General features: G+C 33.9%; 1 protein-coding gene across 2 annotated transcripts in view; it reads left to right on the top strand.

Annotated features, from left to right (window-relative positions):
- Window positions 1–15,228, top strand: part of LOC140440579 (outer dynein arm-docking complex subunit 4-like) — a 53,146-nt gene that overhangs the window by 19,025 nt on the left and 18,893 nt on the right. For both annotated transcript variants that reach the window (XR_011950871.1, XM_072530957.1), the window contains exons 4-5: window positions 3,145–3,416; window positions 9,462–9,898. Coding sequence is in view for 1 of the 2 variants with exons in the window: in XM_072530957.1 (XP_072387058.1) it covers window positions 3,145–3,416; window positions 9,462–9,898 (709 nt within the window). In the remaining variant the exon portion in view is untranslated. The remainder of the gene's footprint in view (window positions 1–3,144; window positions 3,417–9,461; window positions 9,899–15,228) is intronic.

Raw genomic sequence — 15,228 nt, forward strand, 5'->3', positions numbered from 1 at the left:
GTAGGACGTCTAAGGACGATTAAGATAAGCATCGTGTATATATATATATATATATATATATATAGATATATATATATATATATATATATATATATATATATATATATATATATTCCGAAGAAGAGTTATGTACCTGTGATCAATACTGCGCTCTGTAAGAGCTCTTAACATGGAGCTATGCTGGACTGAGTCAAACGCTCACCAACGTTCTGAAAGGACAGGGTACATGAAGAAGATTGTATCTTGGACTTTCTGTACTGTTATTTCATCGTTGTAGTTTTTAAATAAAGCTTTGTATTGAATGGTGTTTTCTATCATCCTAAGGTCATCGATCAATACATACATCGATCATAATTTACATTGAAATTGCAAACTAGAGAGTTTTAATAACTAATATAAAAGTTTAAGGCGGTTATAATGGAGAGCATAGAGTGATATCAACTTTATTTATTTGTGTATGGCCATAGATTAACATAACACACAGATGCGAAACTGTAGCGTCAACCCTGGGTACCGAGTTTTGGTAAACTTGAATGTCCCATGTTTTTATATCTGATTCTCATAAAGGGCGCTAGTTACACGGATCGTACAAAGTATTAGTCAATATAACTTTTTTAAGAGTATAATTATTATTCAAAATTTCAAGTAAACTTAAACATCATTCAATTTTACACGAAAAAGTACTCTTGGTAAAATTCGATACTGTGTACCGTTTTCGGAATATTTTGATTTGAAAATTATGAAGTAATAATTGATACTGGTAGTAATGATAAAGTTCTAATAGGTATACCTCTATTTTCTCCAAGTGTGCCATGGAAATCTGACATTTATTGATTGTTATGACGATAAATCAACAATAATTGGAGTTTCGAAACCTTGTTATTAGTAAAATCAAATCAAAATGTACTCAAATGTTGAATACACTGACATGTTATTAACCTTAGGCGAATGTTTAGGATGTTCTAATGCAGCTGTGATACGTTATGCAGAAAAGTTTCCTAGAAGAAACTTACCAAGTAAAAAAACATTTAGAGCCGTTGAACGACGTTGTCGAGAAACTGGGAATGTGAGACCAAATAAAATAAATTCTGGTAGACCAAGAACAACAAGAACAATTAATAAAGAACATAATATTTTAAATTTACTTGATCAAGATCCAACAGTTAGCGTAAGGAATATAACAAGACAAACAAATACTTCTTCTTCAAGTACTTGGCGGATACTGAAAGAACAGCAATTACATCCTTATCATTACAGATAAGACCAAGAGCTCTTGCCAGATGATCTACCGGTTAGAGTGGATTTTTGTGAAACATTGCAACAAAGGACAGCCCACAATCCAAATTTTTTAAAATGCATTCTTTTTACGGACGAGGCCACCTTTACGCGACAAGGTATGTTTAACTCCCATAATGCACACTACTGGTGTGATGAGAATCCACGAGTCAAAAGGGTATCACATTATCAACACTCATTTAAAATTAATGTTTGGGCAGCAACTTTAGGTAACAAATTAATAGGTTATTGTATTCTACCTGGAAATTTAAATGGTGATATGTATCTTGACTTTTTAAACAACTCTTTATTCGAGATATTAGAAGATTTAACGCTAAACGAGCAAAGATCTTTATTTTTTATGCACGATGGAGCTCCACCACACTTTGATAGAAGGTGTCGTAATTGGTTGAGTAATCATTTTCCGAATCGATGGATTGGTAGAGGTGCAGAAGCTCCGATTCATTGGCCTCGTCGGTCATGCGATTTTAACCTTTTGGACTACGCAGTTTGGTCGTATATTAAGGAAAAAGTCAATGCTACAGAGGTAAATTCACTCCAAGAATTGGAAGAAAGAATTCAACGTCAATTTAATGACATCATAGCTGATCCCCTACCGTTTAGAAGGTTAATGGAATCTTTAGAAAAAAGAATAGACTTGTGTATTCGCGAAAACGGATGGCATTTTGAACACTTATTGTAATTGAATTTTATTTTATGTTCTTAGTCATTAATTTAATTTTCTTCTTGTGAGTTTTGTTTAATTACTAACTATTTTATACCAGCATCAATTATTACTTCATAATTTTCAAATCAAAATATTCCGAAAACTGTACAGAGTATCGAGTTTTACCAAGAGTACCTTTTTCGTGTAAAATTGAATGATGTTTAAGTTTACTTGAAACTTTGATTAATAGCGCCCTTTATGAGAATCAGATATAAAAACATGAGACAATTCATGGGATGTATCAGCCTCCAAAACATATTCATATAAAATTTCATTACAATGTTGCCAGTAGTTTCGGCAAAATCGTAAAAAATGCGTAATTTTTTTTCTTCAACGCCCTGTATCTTGAAAATGGATGGCGTTACAAGAATTTTTTACTAAACAAACCCCAATTATTTTTCAGTTTTTTACTTACCCTAAGACGGGGTTACCTTTTTTGAAACACCCTGTATGTTAAATCTTTAACGACTATCACTTTTCTAACAGCCAGTTTACTTTCTCTTGTTTTGTTAAGGACATACCTAAATTTTCCAAATTACCTATTATATTATTTATTTCCTGTTTACTTCAAAGCTACTTTTTATAGTTTTTCGTTCAACATAGAATTTTATTAAAGGACCAATGTTTTGTTAAGCTTTGTTTGTCTTAATTTTTAGTGTAGGTAAATTAAATATCAAATCAGATGTTAAAGTAACTAATATAGACCAAATTAATTATTGGTGCAAACACCAGCACAACAACGGTTTTCCTTAGTTTCAACGTTACCAAATTCTGCACCACTCTCATCGGGTAGCTTTCGTATCTGTGGTCTGTTAATCTGTGGTATAGCTGATAGATTTAAACTCGTATAGTAATATAGACCGAATAGTCTGTAGAGCTAAGTAACGACACCATCATTGTTTTCGTTTTGTTACTTGTTTCTCTCTTACTGTAAGTAAGCAAAGCAGCGTATTTTTTATCGGTAGACAGAGAGCGAGGAGTTGCACTGCGCTAGAGAGAGACTGATCGAACGACCGCAAAAGATTTGATCGTCACTGCTCGTTGCTGGCATGCTCAGTCTATGTTAAGATATACGTCTATAGGATGGCTATTATATTTTTTTTTTTAGGTTTTCTTAGGTATACCTACTTTCTTTATTTCAGAAATATACGACACTCTTCACGATGTGACAGAAACGAGAAGCAATATTGTGATACCACCATTTACTCAAGAGTATCCATTTTCTCCCCTGCAGCATTATACAACTAACATTGAAAATTTTATGTCAGAAAAGTATTTAGATATCATGTATAGAGAGAAGATATTCCTTAAAAATATAAAACATAAACATGGTATTGAATGTCCAAACACTAAAGGAACGAAGAAACTTAAAGCTCTGGCTAAAAAAGCATATGAAGTTGTATCGTTTAAACAGGTACCTAATAAAAATTATACGTTAAAATATTAAAAAAAATATATCTGTTATTGTTTTCTATACAAGTTATCGCCTGACACAAAAAGAATACCTTCTTTGAACGATTACCTGGAATTACTGATAAGGCTTCACTAATGATAATTTAAGTAGTTTTTATGCCACATTACAGCTTATGCCAATAATATAAATTAGAAATTGTTTGCATCTTCCATTTAGTTTGTAGATGTACATTGTTCATGTCTTACCTACCTACGTTTTTGGTGTCGATATTTTGTTATTTGCATTTAAAATTGACGTTGACAACAGGTTTTATCCCGGTTAAGTGTAGTTGTAAAGGTGCCTTCAGTCTAAGAGAGAAAAATATAATATTAAATGTACACGATGCACTTGTATATCAACGCCCTTTAAGTAATGTTCGTGAAATCGTTAACATGTGTCCAAATATGACAGTAATTGGAGAAGTAACAATTTATAGATTCCTAAAAGAAAGAAAAGGAGGAACTGTTTCATCTCCCAAGAAGAGTGGAGGGAGTAAACCCTTGGAAATTGAAGAAATATATAAAAACATGATAAGACGCAGCGTCCACTCATTTTTTTTTTCACAAAGAATTTCCAACATTGGACAAAATCCAAACATTAATTAGAGAAAACGAATTGTTACCAATCATAAGCAACAATAAATGATGGGGACTATTGAGAGAGATGGTATTTCGTTGGCAAACGAATAGAAGAAAATCCGTTTTAATTGAAAAAGATTACATTGTATGTTGGAGACGAGATTATCTAAGAACTATTAAAAAGTACCGAGAAGAAGGAAAAACAATTTTTTTTTGAACGAGACTTGGCTAAATGAAGGTCATACTGTACCATATCTATGGGTTGATACAAATGTGAAAAGTTCCCGTCAGGCATTCATCGAAGGTGTATCTACTGGAATAAACAATATTCCCGTTGGAAAAGGACGCAGACTCATAATAATCCATATTGGAAACGAATACGGTTTTATCAATGGTGGATTATTAAGTTTTGCCTCAAAATCAACCATAGATTACCACGAGGAAATGACTGCTGACGTTTTTGAAGAATATTTTGAGCAAATGTTGAATTTAATTCCAAAAAATTCTGTCATAGTCATGGATAATGCTAGTTACCATTCAAGACTAGCAGAAAAATTGCCAACAACGGCATGGAAAAAAGGAGAGATAATCGAATGGTTGGATAAACACGCAATTGAGTACAAGGAGAATTCGACAAAAAGGGAATTATTACCTATTGTAGGGAAACATAAAGCAGCTTATAAAAAATATATAATTGATGAAATGGCATTAAACCGTGATGTAATTATTTTACGTTTACCCCCGTACCACTGTGATCTGAATCCGATAGAAAATATATGGTCTCAAGTAAAGGGTGAAGTCGGACGCAACAACGAAACTTTTAAATTAGAAGACTTACAACAATTATTAGAACATTCCTTATCAAAAGTAACTCCAGAAAATTGGAAAAATGCTGTTATTCATGCTCACAAGGAAGAAAATAAAATGTGGAATTTGGATAATATGACTGATGCAATGCTGGAACCGGTAATAATTAACATTGGAGTTGAAGATTCCTTAGATTCTGAAGAAAGCAGTGAATCTGAAATTGAATTTGATTAAAATAATATTTATTTTTTTACAAATCGGTCCCTGTTACGGCCACAAATTATTTTATATATAACCAATAAAATAAACACCTTACATTTCTTGCAAATTCATTAGTACCTGTTAATCTCCATCACTCCGACATTGGCAACTTTATTTAAGTATTAGTAACCCTCAAAACTATTGTATTCTATTCTGCTTCAACCTTTATACCTGGTGGTCATACTCAATTTAAAATTGTTTTCCTATATACTTCTGCAAACTTGTTGACAAATATATATTTTTCATTGAGTCACCCGTATCAACAGTTTAGGGATTTGCATACATAATGTGTTATCAATATGATGGAAATAAACTTTAATTATCCAAACCCTAAAATGACTTTCACAATAATTTGACCACGCAAAAAGAGAACACTTTAATTAAAACAAGTATCCTTTCGTATCTTTACGATATACAGCTTTTTAAAGCAGTATCTTGTATCAATCGCTACTCATTTTTGACCAAAATAAAGTAATTTAGCCTTTGGGCGTGAAATCATAAATATATTAATCTGGTTCATTAAGAGAGAACCTCCTTCTCTAACGCTTACATGGATAATTCTTGCCTGAAGCATTTACGTCAGATTGTGGACACCTTTCACTTTAATAGCCGTAGTAAACAAATGACAAAATTCACAAGCTAGTGACACAGTTCTGTGGATACATAACGGAGACCTTCCCAGAAGATAACCTTCAAACGCCAGGTCTAGCGGAAGTGACATTCCAGATTTTAGAGCTGTTATAAAGTCCAGCAGGATTTGATCCAGAATGAGCGACAGGATTAAGAATTGGCGGCTTAATTTACAGATCCTCTAAAGTGATTATTTTAGCGTCAGACTTTAGCACCCTAGTATAAGTACAAACTAAAAAGAACGAATATACAAAAATAAGTATAAAAAATCAGGATGTTATTCTGATGGTAATCCAAACCTTTAACGGAGGTAGTCCCATGAGATAAGGGGGAGCAGTACTGCTTTAAGTAAAAGAAAATAGTCTTAAATTTCAAAAAAACGAGGGAAATCACGTGGAGTACTTGTAACATCCAAGGTGACGAACCAAAGACAAAGAGGTGATAGAATAATTTAAGATGATGCACCTTAACATTTTGATAACCACTTAAACCAAGAAAAACGAAAATTGTGCACAATTTATGGATGACATCTTCTACTGTGTAAGTGTAAAAAAATTAAGAGCAGTGGCCGGACTGGGAGTTGTAGTCACGAGTTAAGAGAGAAGACTATCCATCCTATAATAATTTTAAAAACGGGTTTTTTCTACACGTTGAATACCAAAGCTACCAAGAGGGAGGAACGCCAAGTACAAAATGGCGGAAAAAAAGGAGAAATTAAGTTCAACATATATCAACTGCAGGACGAATCCAAAAAGAACCTTCACCAGAGGAGACTGGACCAGAAGTTAAAGAAATTCGGTTTCAGAAACGTCAGGTAGTCGTACGAGCACGTAAAGCACAGTACAAAAGAGGAGAACTGAAGGAAAAAAATACTTAACAGAAAGTAAACAGAAAGAAGAAACCAGAAGCTCTATTGTAAAAAAAATTATATAATTACGAACAACCAATACCCAGAAGATATACAGAAGTACAACTCCTTCCTATTTCTCCTAACGCTGTTCACAATTCTCAGGGAATGTCATCAGGTTTAACTTTTTACCTAACTATGTTTTAAAGTGCCTTAATTGTTACGTTCCAATCAACCAATTTAACGTAACACAAAGCTCCGCTTAGTACTTGTCCCCCGTACTATATTATTCCAAAGCGACCTCACTAAATTATAAATATTTTTAGTAGCCGTTCCATCCTATATAGGCCGATACAAATTTTTATTTGCGCTCTTTTCAATCATATCACTAAAATCATTCTACAATGAAACTTTAGTCACACAAATTGCTACTATAGGGGAGCAAGCAATAGCCAACCACACTACCTTGGGGAAACAATCAGCAACCACCTATACTACCTTAACTCCAGTAATGCATCAGAATATAATTTGAAACCCATTTCCAACAACCCCCTTAACCCAACGAACAACCACCGACAGCAGTTAACTTCCACAAATATCGGAATCCTTCCTGGAGAACTGAACGACTCCTTCAAAACGAACTAAAGCTGAGTACTTTTTTATACTTTAAATATTTTATACAAAAGAGTGTATACAAAAAATGCGAATGGGACATCAGTGACTCCCGGGTTTAGGCAAGGTTTAGGAACACGAGAAGCAATAGTAGCAACACAGGTGCTGGTCCAAAATTGTTACGATCAGAAGAAGGATGTGTTCCTATGCTTTTTAGATTACCAAAAAGCGTTTGATCGTGTCCAACACCACAAGTTAATGCAGATCCTCAAGAAAGTTGATATAGACCAAAAAGACATAAGATGCATTGAAAACTTGTACTGGCATCAAACGGCACAGTTAAAAATAGACAATTCTATATCCAAACCCATACATATAAGAAGGGGCGTTCGACAGGGATGTGTGCTTTCCCCTCTTTTATTTAACATTTATTCGGAGGCCATATTTCAAGAGTCTCTGGAGGATGCAAAGATGGGAATCAAAGTGAATGGATTACTGATCAACAACATACGATATGCTGATGATGGTGTCTTAATTTGTGACAACATAGTCGATCTTCAACAACTTGTCACTATAATCAGAGAATACAGTAAGCGAATGGGATTAGAGATTAATACCAAAAAAACCAAATTTATGATCATCTCCAGAAACTTGGATGCACTTGAAAACTCCACCATAACACTGAATACTAAGTCCATTGAAAGAGTGAGTAAATTTAAATACCTGGGATCGTGGCTTTTTGAAGACTGGGCATCGGACAGGGAAGTAAAATGTCGCATTGAGCAAGCTCGACAAGCTTTCGTAAATTCAAGAAGGTACTGACTTGTTCAGAGTTCGATCTTCAACTGAGACTAAGGTTTACTAAGTGCTACGTGTGGTCAGTGCTGCTATATGGCGCAGAGGGCTGGACACTCAAAACGAGGGATATAAACAGATTAGAAGCTTTCGAAATGTGGCTCTATCGCCGTATCCTAAAAATACCATGGACAGCGAAAATCACAAATATAGATGTCCTTAAAAGAATAAACCAAGAACGCCAACTTTTCGAAACCATCAAGAAAAGGAAAACGGAGTATCTAGGTCACATTATGCGAAATGAAAAATACCAGTTCCTCCAACTTATAATCGAGGGTAAAATTGAAGGCAAGAGAGGAATGGGACGCAAGAAAATGTCCTGGCTCCGAAACATAAGGCAATGGACAGGGATTAACGACATACAATCTCTGATACATATTGCAAGAAATAGAGAATTAATGGAAAATGTGATCGCTAACATCCATTAGTGGATTTGCATCTAAAGAAGAAGAAGAAGAAATATTTTATATTGGCAACCGTCAAAATCTTTCGAGTCTCAGTTTAAAAATTTATTTTTGTTTCACATTCATAATAATATGCATTTAGTTTATTATTTTTTAATAAATATATATATATATATATATATATATATATATATATATATATATATATATACCTTTACTATGACTTCGTAAGTTTTTTTTATTTCCTGTACCTTTCTGGGATTGGTGTGGGGAGAGAATGAACAGGGGACGAACCCAGACCTGAGCAGTAGGGCAGAGCACCATTTTGATTCCAAAAGTATTTATACATAAGCAAAAATAAAAACACAATATCTTTATAATATTTTACATAGTAATTAGATAAAAAAACATTTAACACATCGATGAAGTTACAATAAAGAGCAGTGGCAGATACACAGAAGGGGGAAAAAGAAAATGGGTAAATTTTCCCACCAAGAAGGTTCAAAATTAAAGCAAACCCATTATTTATAGCTTTTATGTAGTTCTGGATTTATCTTTTGTATTTCTTTTGGTTGGAGTTTCATTGGAAGTTTTCTCCCACTATTTTTAAGTTCCTCTTCCAAAGCAAATGTCTAGATCCGCCACTGATCAAGAGTAGTCTATAACGTCGTCCATAAACTTAAAAAGTAACATCAAAAACCAAAAAGTCAGAGTAGTGAGGTGGATGCAATTGGAAAGTCAATAAAGAGGTTATAAATCGTATGAGAATTAAAGAAACAATCGTATAAAATGTTAAAAAAAAACAACGAATAATCTAGTAATTATACGCAAATCTAGTAAACGACAATAATAGGTTTCCAAAACAATATCTTGAATGGCAATCTCAGAACATAAAAAGCGACGATCGCCGAAAACTAGATCTGAGATATAACCTGGCGCCTGTAATTCTGTTTAGCATTATTGACTGTTAGTTTAAATTTATTCATTATTTAACTTTTTTTATTATTTTAAGGAGCTTTTACGTACCCGTCGTCCATTTTACCACCTAAAATATCAAGAAGATAAATGTACCACAAATGTTGAACGGCGGTTAAAACAAGAGCAGTATTTGATTCAATTAAATTATAGAAAAGAGGCCGAAGCTTTACTTAAAAAAATGGTGATTGCTCAAGAAAAACATAACCTTTTTGCGATTCTTACAGCATGTGAGCAACTGGATTATTTTTGTCAAAATAAATCAAAGAAATATCTTCCGGATAAACAGTATTTTATGGGTGAAATGTTTAAAGTAGTAAGAAAAGCCTTTTACGGGCTTTTGCGACTAAATCCCATACAGTTCAAATGGGATCAAGAAAAAAGAATTATGTTATCCTTTGGGCTACCAGTAAGTAGATGTCCATCGAATGATTCTGTGATAAATAATTACCAACCTGCTTATGTGGATTTTAGGTAAGAGTACTATGATATATACGACACAATCCAACTGCATTTTCCGTTTAAAGTTTAAAATCAAAAAAATTGTTTTTAAAAAAGATATAGAAAACCTGCAAAAAATCAAAAAAATCCAACGAAATCCCTGAACTTTTTCGATTTTAAGGCAGTAATGACTAACTTAAATGAATATAAGTAGGCTAGTATGAGCGCGATTTGAACAAGGACCTAATCGAACATAGAACTCTTTCTTGTGAGTTCATAGAGATGAACCCAGAAACATGTGTATACCATTGTATAGTGGTATCCGCATGTACGAAGATAGAACCGGTCTCACCTCACTGTGAATTAGTACCCATCTGATCTTCAGGCTTTTCCTCCACCCCTCCCCAAGGTGTGGTTTACGTGGGGAGGATAATGATATTGAAAGTTACTTGGGGTTAGGCCACCTATCTGTAGGGGTAGCACACATATCGGCTTTTCTTCCTATTTACACTACTGACTCTATATAGAAGTTACTCTAACATGACTGGGACTTGAGTCTCTAAAAAAATGTGTGTTTCGAACAGAGGGCCTTTCACCTAAGTTGAGGACTCTTTGCCCGAACTTTGTGCTTGCTCGGTCACTTAGCCGCCAATTTGGCAAAATAAATTTAGTTCTCCGCGTCGGATGGGCATCCTAGTGCTCTAGCCACCAAGTCATGTTTGTAGCACTTGGTCTCGATGCTCAAATTCCACGATAGGTTCTCTATGTGACCTGCCATACGGGCCTACGCCTAAGCGGCTGTGTAAAAGGTCTGATGGGCCTTTTACACGTATTCTGTTAGTTTTAGTGAAAGCATCGGTAAATTTTGAACTCAAAATAATTCATTCTTTGCTTAAGAAATGATGTTTTATTCGTCTTAAGTTTTTAACATCAAGAATCATCCCTTTATGCAGAAAATATTTAAAAACCCTATTTATACTTTAAAATGTTTAAATTTTACATTTAGATATCTAAAAATTCCTCGTTTATAAAACGGTATTTGTTTAGTTTAATCCTCTTAATCCCTAAAGACGACTATAACGTGTACACTAGCCCAATGGGACCGACAGCTTAACGTGCCCTCCGAAGCACGGTGAACGGCTCTCAGTTTATTTGCAAATATGTATACATAGCCATTTGAAAGGAAATTACAAGTGCTACAAGGCTAGGTTCATTCAAAAACCAAACTATCCTTCAATTTTAAAAAATTGAAGGAAAATGTTTGAAAAACTTGAAGCAGGAAATGTTCACACCAAGACATTTATTTTAATCGATGATATCTCCATTGTTTTTTACGGTACATACAGAACACTTAAATAAAATGTAATGTAGAACAAAAACGAATAATTTTAATTCTGGTGGATATTGGGTTACTTACGAGTATACTGCCCCTTTTTCCTTAAATTATTCGAAGAGTCCATATTTATGAGGTGTGACTTATTTAGTTTACATGCAAATAAATTTTTGTAGTGCTCATTTTAAAGGTCTTTTTATGGATTGTAAAAAACTTTTGAATCATGACCCCCGAAAAACCAACCCTTTCCTTACAATTTAACGACATTGATGAATACATTGATCCAATAATTAGCAAAAAAAATGTTTTCTTTCTCCGACCATATCTTACTTAATATTGCATCTAGAATATCTTATAAAAACAAATCTCATTTTTCTTTTATAAGATTCATTATTTTGCATACTTTTTTTGATCAAAGGCATATGAAGTTATTCATTAAAAACCGTTAAAAACATAACATATTTCGATGAAAATTAGTGGGATGGTTGGGTCTGGGAAAATTTTGCCGACGGTGGAAAAATACTCCAGTCCTCAGAGACGAAAATGTCACTGAACCTTTAAAAATTATACAAACAAACTGAATTATGCCGAGCATATTAATTTGCTTTTAAAAACGCAAAAAAATCAAGTGTACACCGTAGAAAAAAATATTTCAAATAAAAAATGTAGCTGAGATAATTTTGAACAAAAGTGTTTTTAAGCATTTTTTGTGTGGAATAAACCGTTCTCTTATAAACAACGCTTGAAGCGACCGTTGATGTTGCATGTCAGTTACTCCCGCGAAATCAATGTTCAATCAAATTTGTACCAGCTCGACGGTAAAAATTTGATATCTTTTGATTCAAGTGCCCTATCGACAAAAATCAAAATGCATTTTAAAGGTAAAGGGTTCAGCTTTCCTATGCAATTTTTGAGTTTAGCCGCAAATACTCTGATTTTATACAGGTGTTAAATAAATAAACGGCATGATTTTTGCCATTTTTTATGATTTTCACGAGATCAATACAATCTAACTTTTTTTCTTAAAACTTCTTAAATGCATTTTCTGTGATCGTTTGTATTGTAAAACAATAAATTCTTAATTTTTTTAGTCATATTTTAAATGCCTCATATTTGTTACAAGAACTCAACATTAAAATGTCATGTCATTGGTTTTAAATATTGATCTCTAAAAATGAAAATTTTACTTTAACTGGTCAATGAAAGTGATCAATTTTATGGATTTCACGAGAATCATAAAAAATGCCTAAAATCGCGCCACCTTTATAAAAACTGAGTTTATTCTCGGCAAAATATAAAAACTGCATACGAAAGCTGCACTCTTCACGTTTAAACCATTTTGACTTTTGTCGATAGGACGTTTGGATCAAAAGGTATCGAATTTTTACCATCGAGCTGATACAAATTTTATTTAACCCTTAACCCGAAACATTGGTCTAACGGACCACAGCGAAAGGATAGTCTGTTATTGGCGGCAACAGTGTAGGCCGCATGCACTGTCGTAACTGTCTGCAGTATCGTAACGATCGCTTTAGTGTTTACGTCGTAGTAAGAGTAGTTTTCAAAACGTGTAGGTCTAGTAAGCCAGGTGTTTCGAATTGCAGGGTTTTTATGATAGGTCTAGGAGGCCACTCGTTACGGATTGTGTACTAATAAACAATAAGGTATTTCATATTTTTTGTATAATAAACATAATTACTCTAAAAATTTTTAATTTTGTAGTAATAATGGATAGAGCAGGACCTAGCGGAACTGGCCGTAATAAAAAAGTAAATCTGGCTGACCCAGATTTTAAAAAGAATATACAAAGATTACTACTTGCCGACGATCAAGATTTATATTTATCAGAGCAAGGGAGTGACGAGGACATGAGAGATGTTATAGATGATTCGGATGAAGATCCCGACTATGTAATTCGGCAAAGTGAACCATCTAGCAGCGAAGAATCGAATTCAGATCACGAACTTTTGGAATTAGATGAACCGTTGAATGATTTACAATCCAGAACCGACTTTTTACAAGTAGAAGGGGATGTGAACATATTCAAAGGAAAAAATGGTTTTCAGTGGCAGGAAACGGGGCCTCCGAGAAATACAAGGACACGAACACATAACATTGTCAGAGGATTACGAGGCCTAACAGCGTAAGCAGGACTCTGAGAAATAGCCCTTCTAAATCAGATATTTGGAAGTTGTTGATTACTGATGAAATGTTGGAACAAATTGTAACATGGACAAACCAAAAAATTATTATAATGAGAGAAAAGTTATCTGATTCGACTAATATATCAAACAACAGAAGCACAAATATAGTTGAGTTGAAGGCTTTGCTTGGGCTTTTTATGCTATCTTCAATTATAAATTTTCTCATGAACATATTCTTCAACTGTTTTCTAAAGATGTTTTCAGTCGGCCAATATTCAGAATGACGATGTCTTTAAGAAGATTTGAAATACTTTTGTCGTGTCTTAGATTTGACAATAGCATGAATAGCGAAGAGCGGAAGAAAACCTATAAAACAGCGGCTATTTCAAATATTTTTAATAATTTTGTGACTAATTGCTAGAGGCTATATACGTTAAAAGAATATGTAACTGTGGATGAGATGCTACTTTCATTTAGAGGTCACTGTTGTTGATTTTTTTTTTGTGTTTTTACCCCCCTGCGAGGGGAGTTTTAGGGGAAAGCTCGGAGATAAAAGTGGTAAACTTTTTTGCATCTTTTTTGGGGTCCCAAAATTAATATTCTCTGCAAACTTTAGCTTGTTCGTATGATTTTTAGGGGTCAGCTCTGTGTGTGTGACAGGTGTAGCCGTTTAGCGTGGCACGTGTCGGATCGTGACGTAGGTGGGTTCGTTGACAAGAGGAGGCGATGGCGAATATGGTTTTTATAATAATTGTTTTGTATAAAACTTACTAGGTCGCTAGTTAAATGATATTAGATAAATAATTATTAAGTAAAAATGCAATATTTTGTTTGTAAATCAATTAGCGAAAAATAGCAAATATAACTGTCGATAAATTACGAAATTAACTAGCCATATTCATTATTGTTGTTTGTACAAAGAATATAGACTTACCCTTTGAAATATTGATGTATTCGTAACAGGCTGAAGATTTGGTAGCGATGCATCACGACGCCCGGGACGCCGAATACGAGGCTATTTGGCACGAGAGCCTAAACACTTGGTGTGTTTCGGTCGCTGTCTTGGGATGAAGTGTTTTTGAACTTTGAAGTGGTGTCTTGAGATCGTCAGGTCAGAAAACTACCCTACGGCCACGCTTCGAAGCGGTTGTTAGCAAGAGGGTATGCCAATAAATAACTCTATTGTATTGCGAGCTCGAGTGGCGATAATTTAAGCTAATTGTGACCTTAATACAAAACCTTACACTTGTGTGTATTGGCGACACAAAAATAACAAAGGAAGTCAAATTCTCCGTACTTAAAACATAATAAATGAGATAGCCAGTTTAGCAATTTTACGAAATAACAGGAAGCAATATATTTTACCAAAGTCGTTAGAATACAGTATTGAATTAGACAACATTACAGTACCGTAACAGAAAAATATTAAATGTAAAAATATGAAAGAAATAGTACATACTTTCCCAAACAATAATAAATATAAATATGAAGGCATTGCTTAAGGGGCACCATCTCTTATCTTCGTTGGTATTGGTCCAATTTTGATGGTTTAGACGGATTTAATATTACTTACTTTGACACACCATATTTCCTAATTGGTTTAAATGGTTTTGCAAATTTCTGATTGTCAATCTTGGATTCATATAAGTAGACATTATGACGTTACCACCTACATACGTAGCACTCGTAGTATTATTTGTGGTGGGTGTGCCAGCTATGTACACTAAATATATGGTTGGATTGAGTACACTATCTTGAGAGAATTCACTTAATCCTATCTTATCTTTACGAATTTATAATTTATACAAACTAGTAGCCGTCGAATAGGAACGAATTTATAGCTTTGTATAACTAGATATGCACGATATTTTGTATTTTGTAAATTT

The sequence above is a fragment of the Diabrotica undecimpunctata genome, chromosome 5, assembly GCF_040954645.1.
Source record: "Diabrotica undecimpunctata isolate CICGRU chromosome 5, icDiaUnde3, whole genome shotgun sequence".
NCBI classification, from domain to species: Eukaryota; Metazoa; Arthropoda; class Insecta; order Coleoptera; family Chrysomelidae; genus Diabrotica; species Diabrotica undecimpunctata.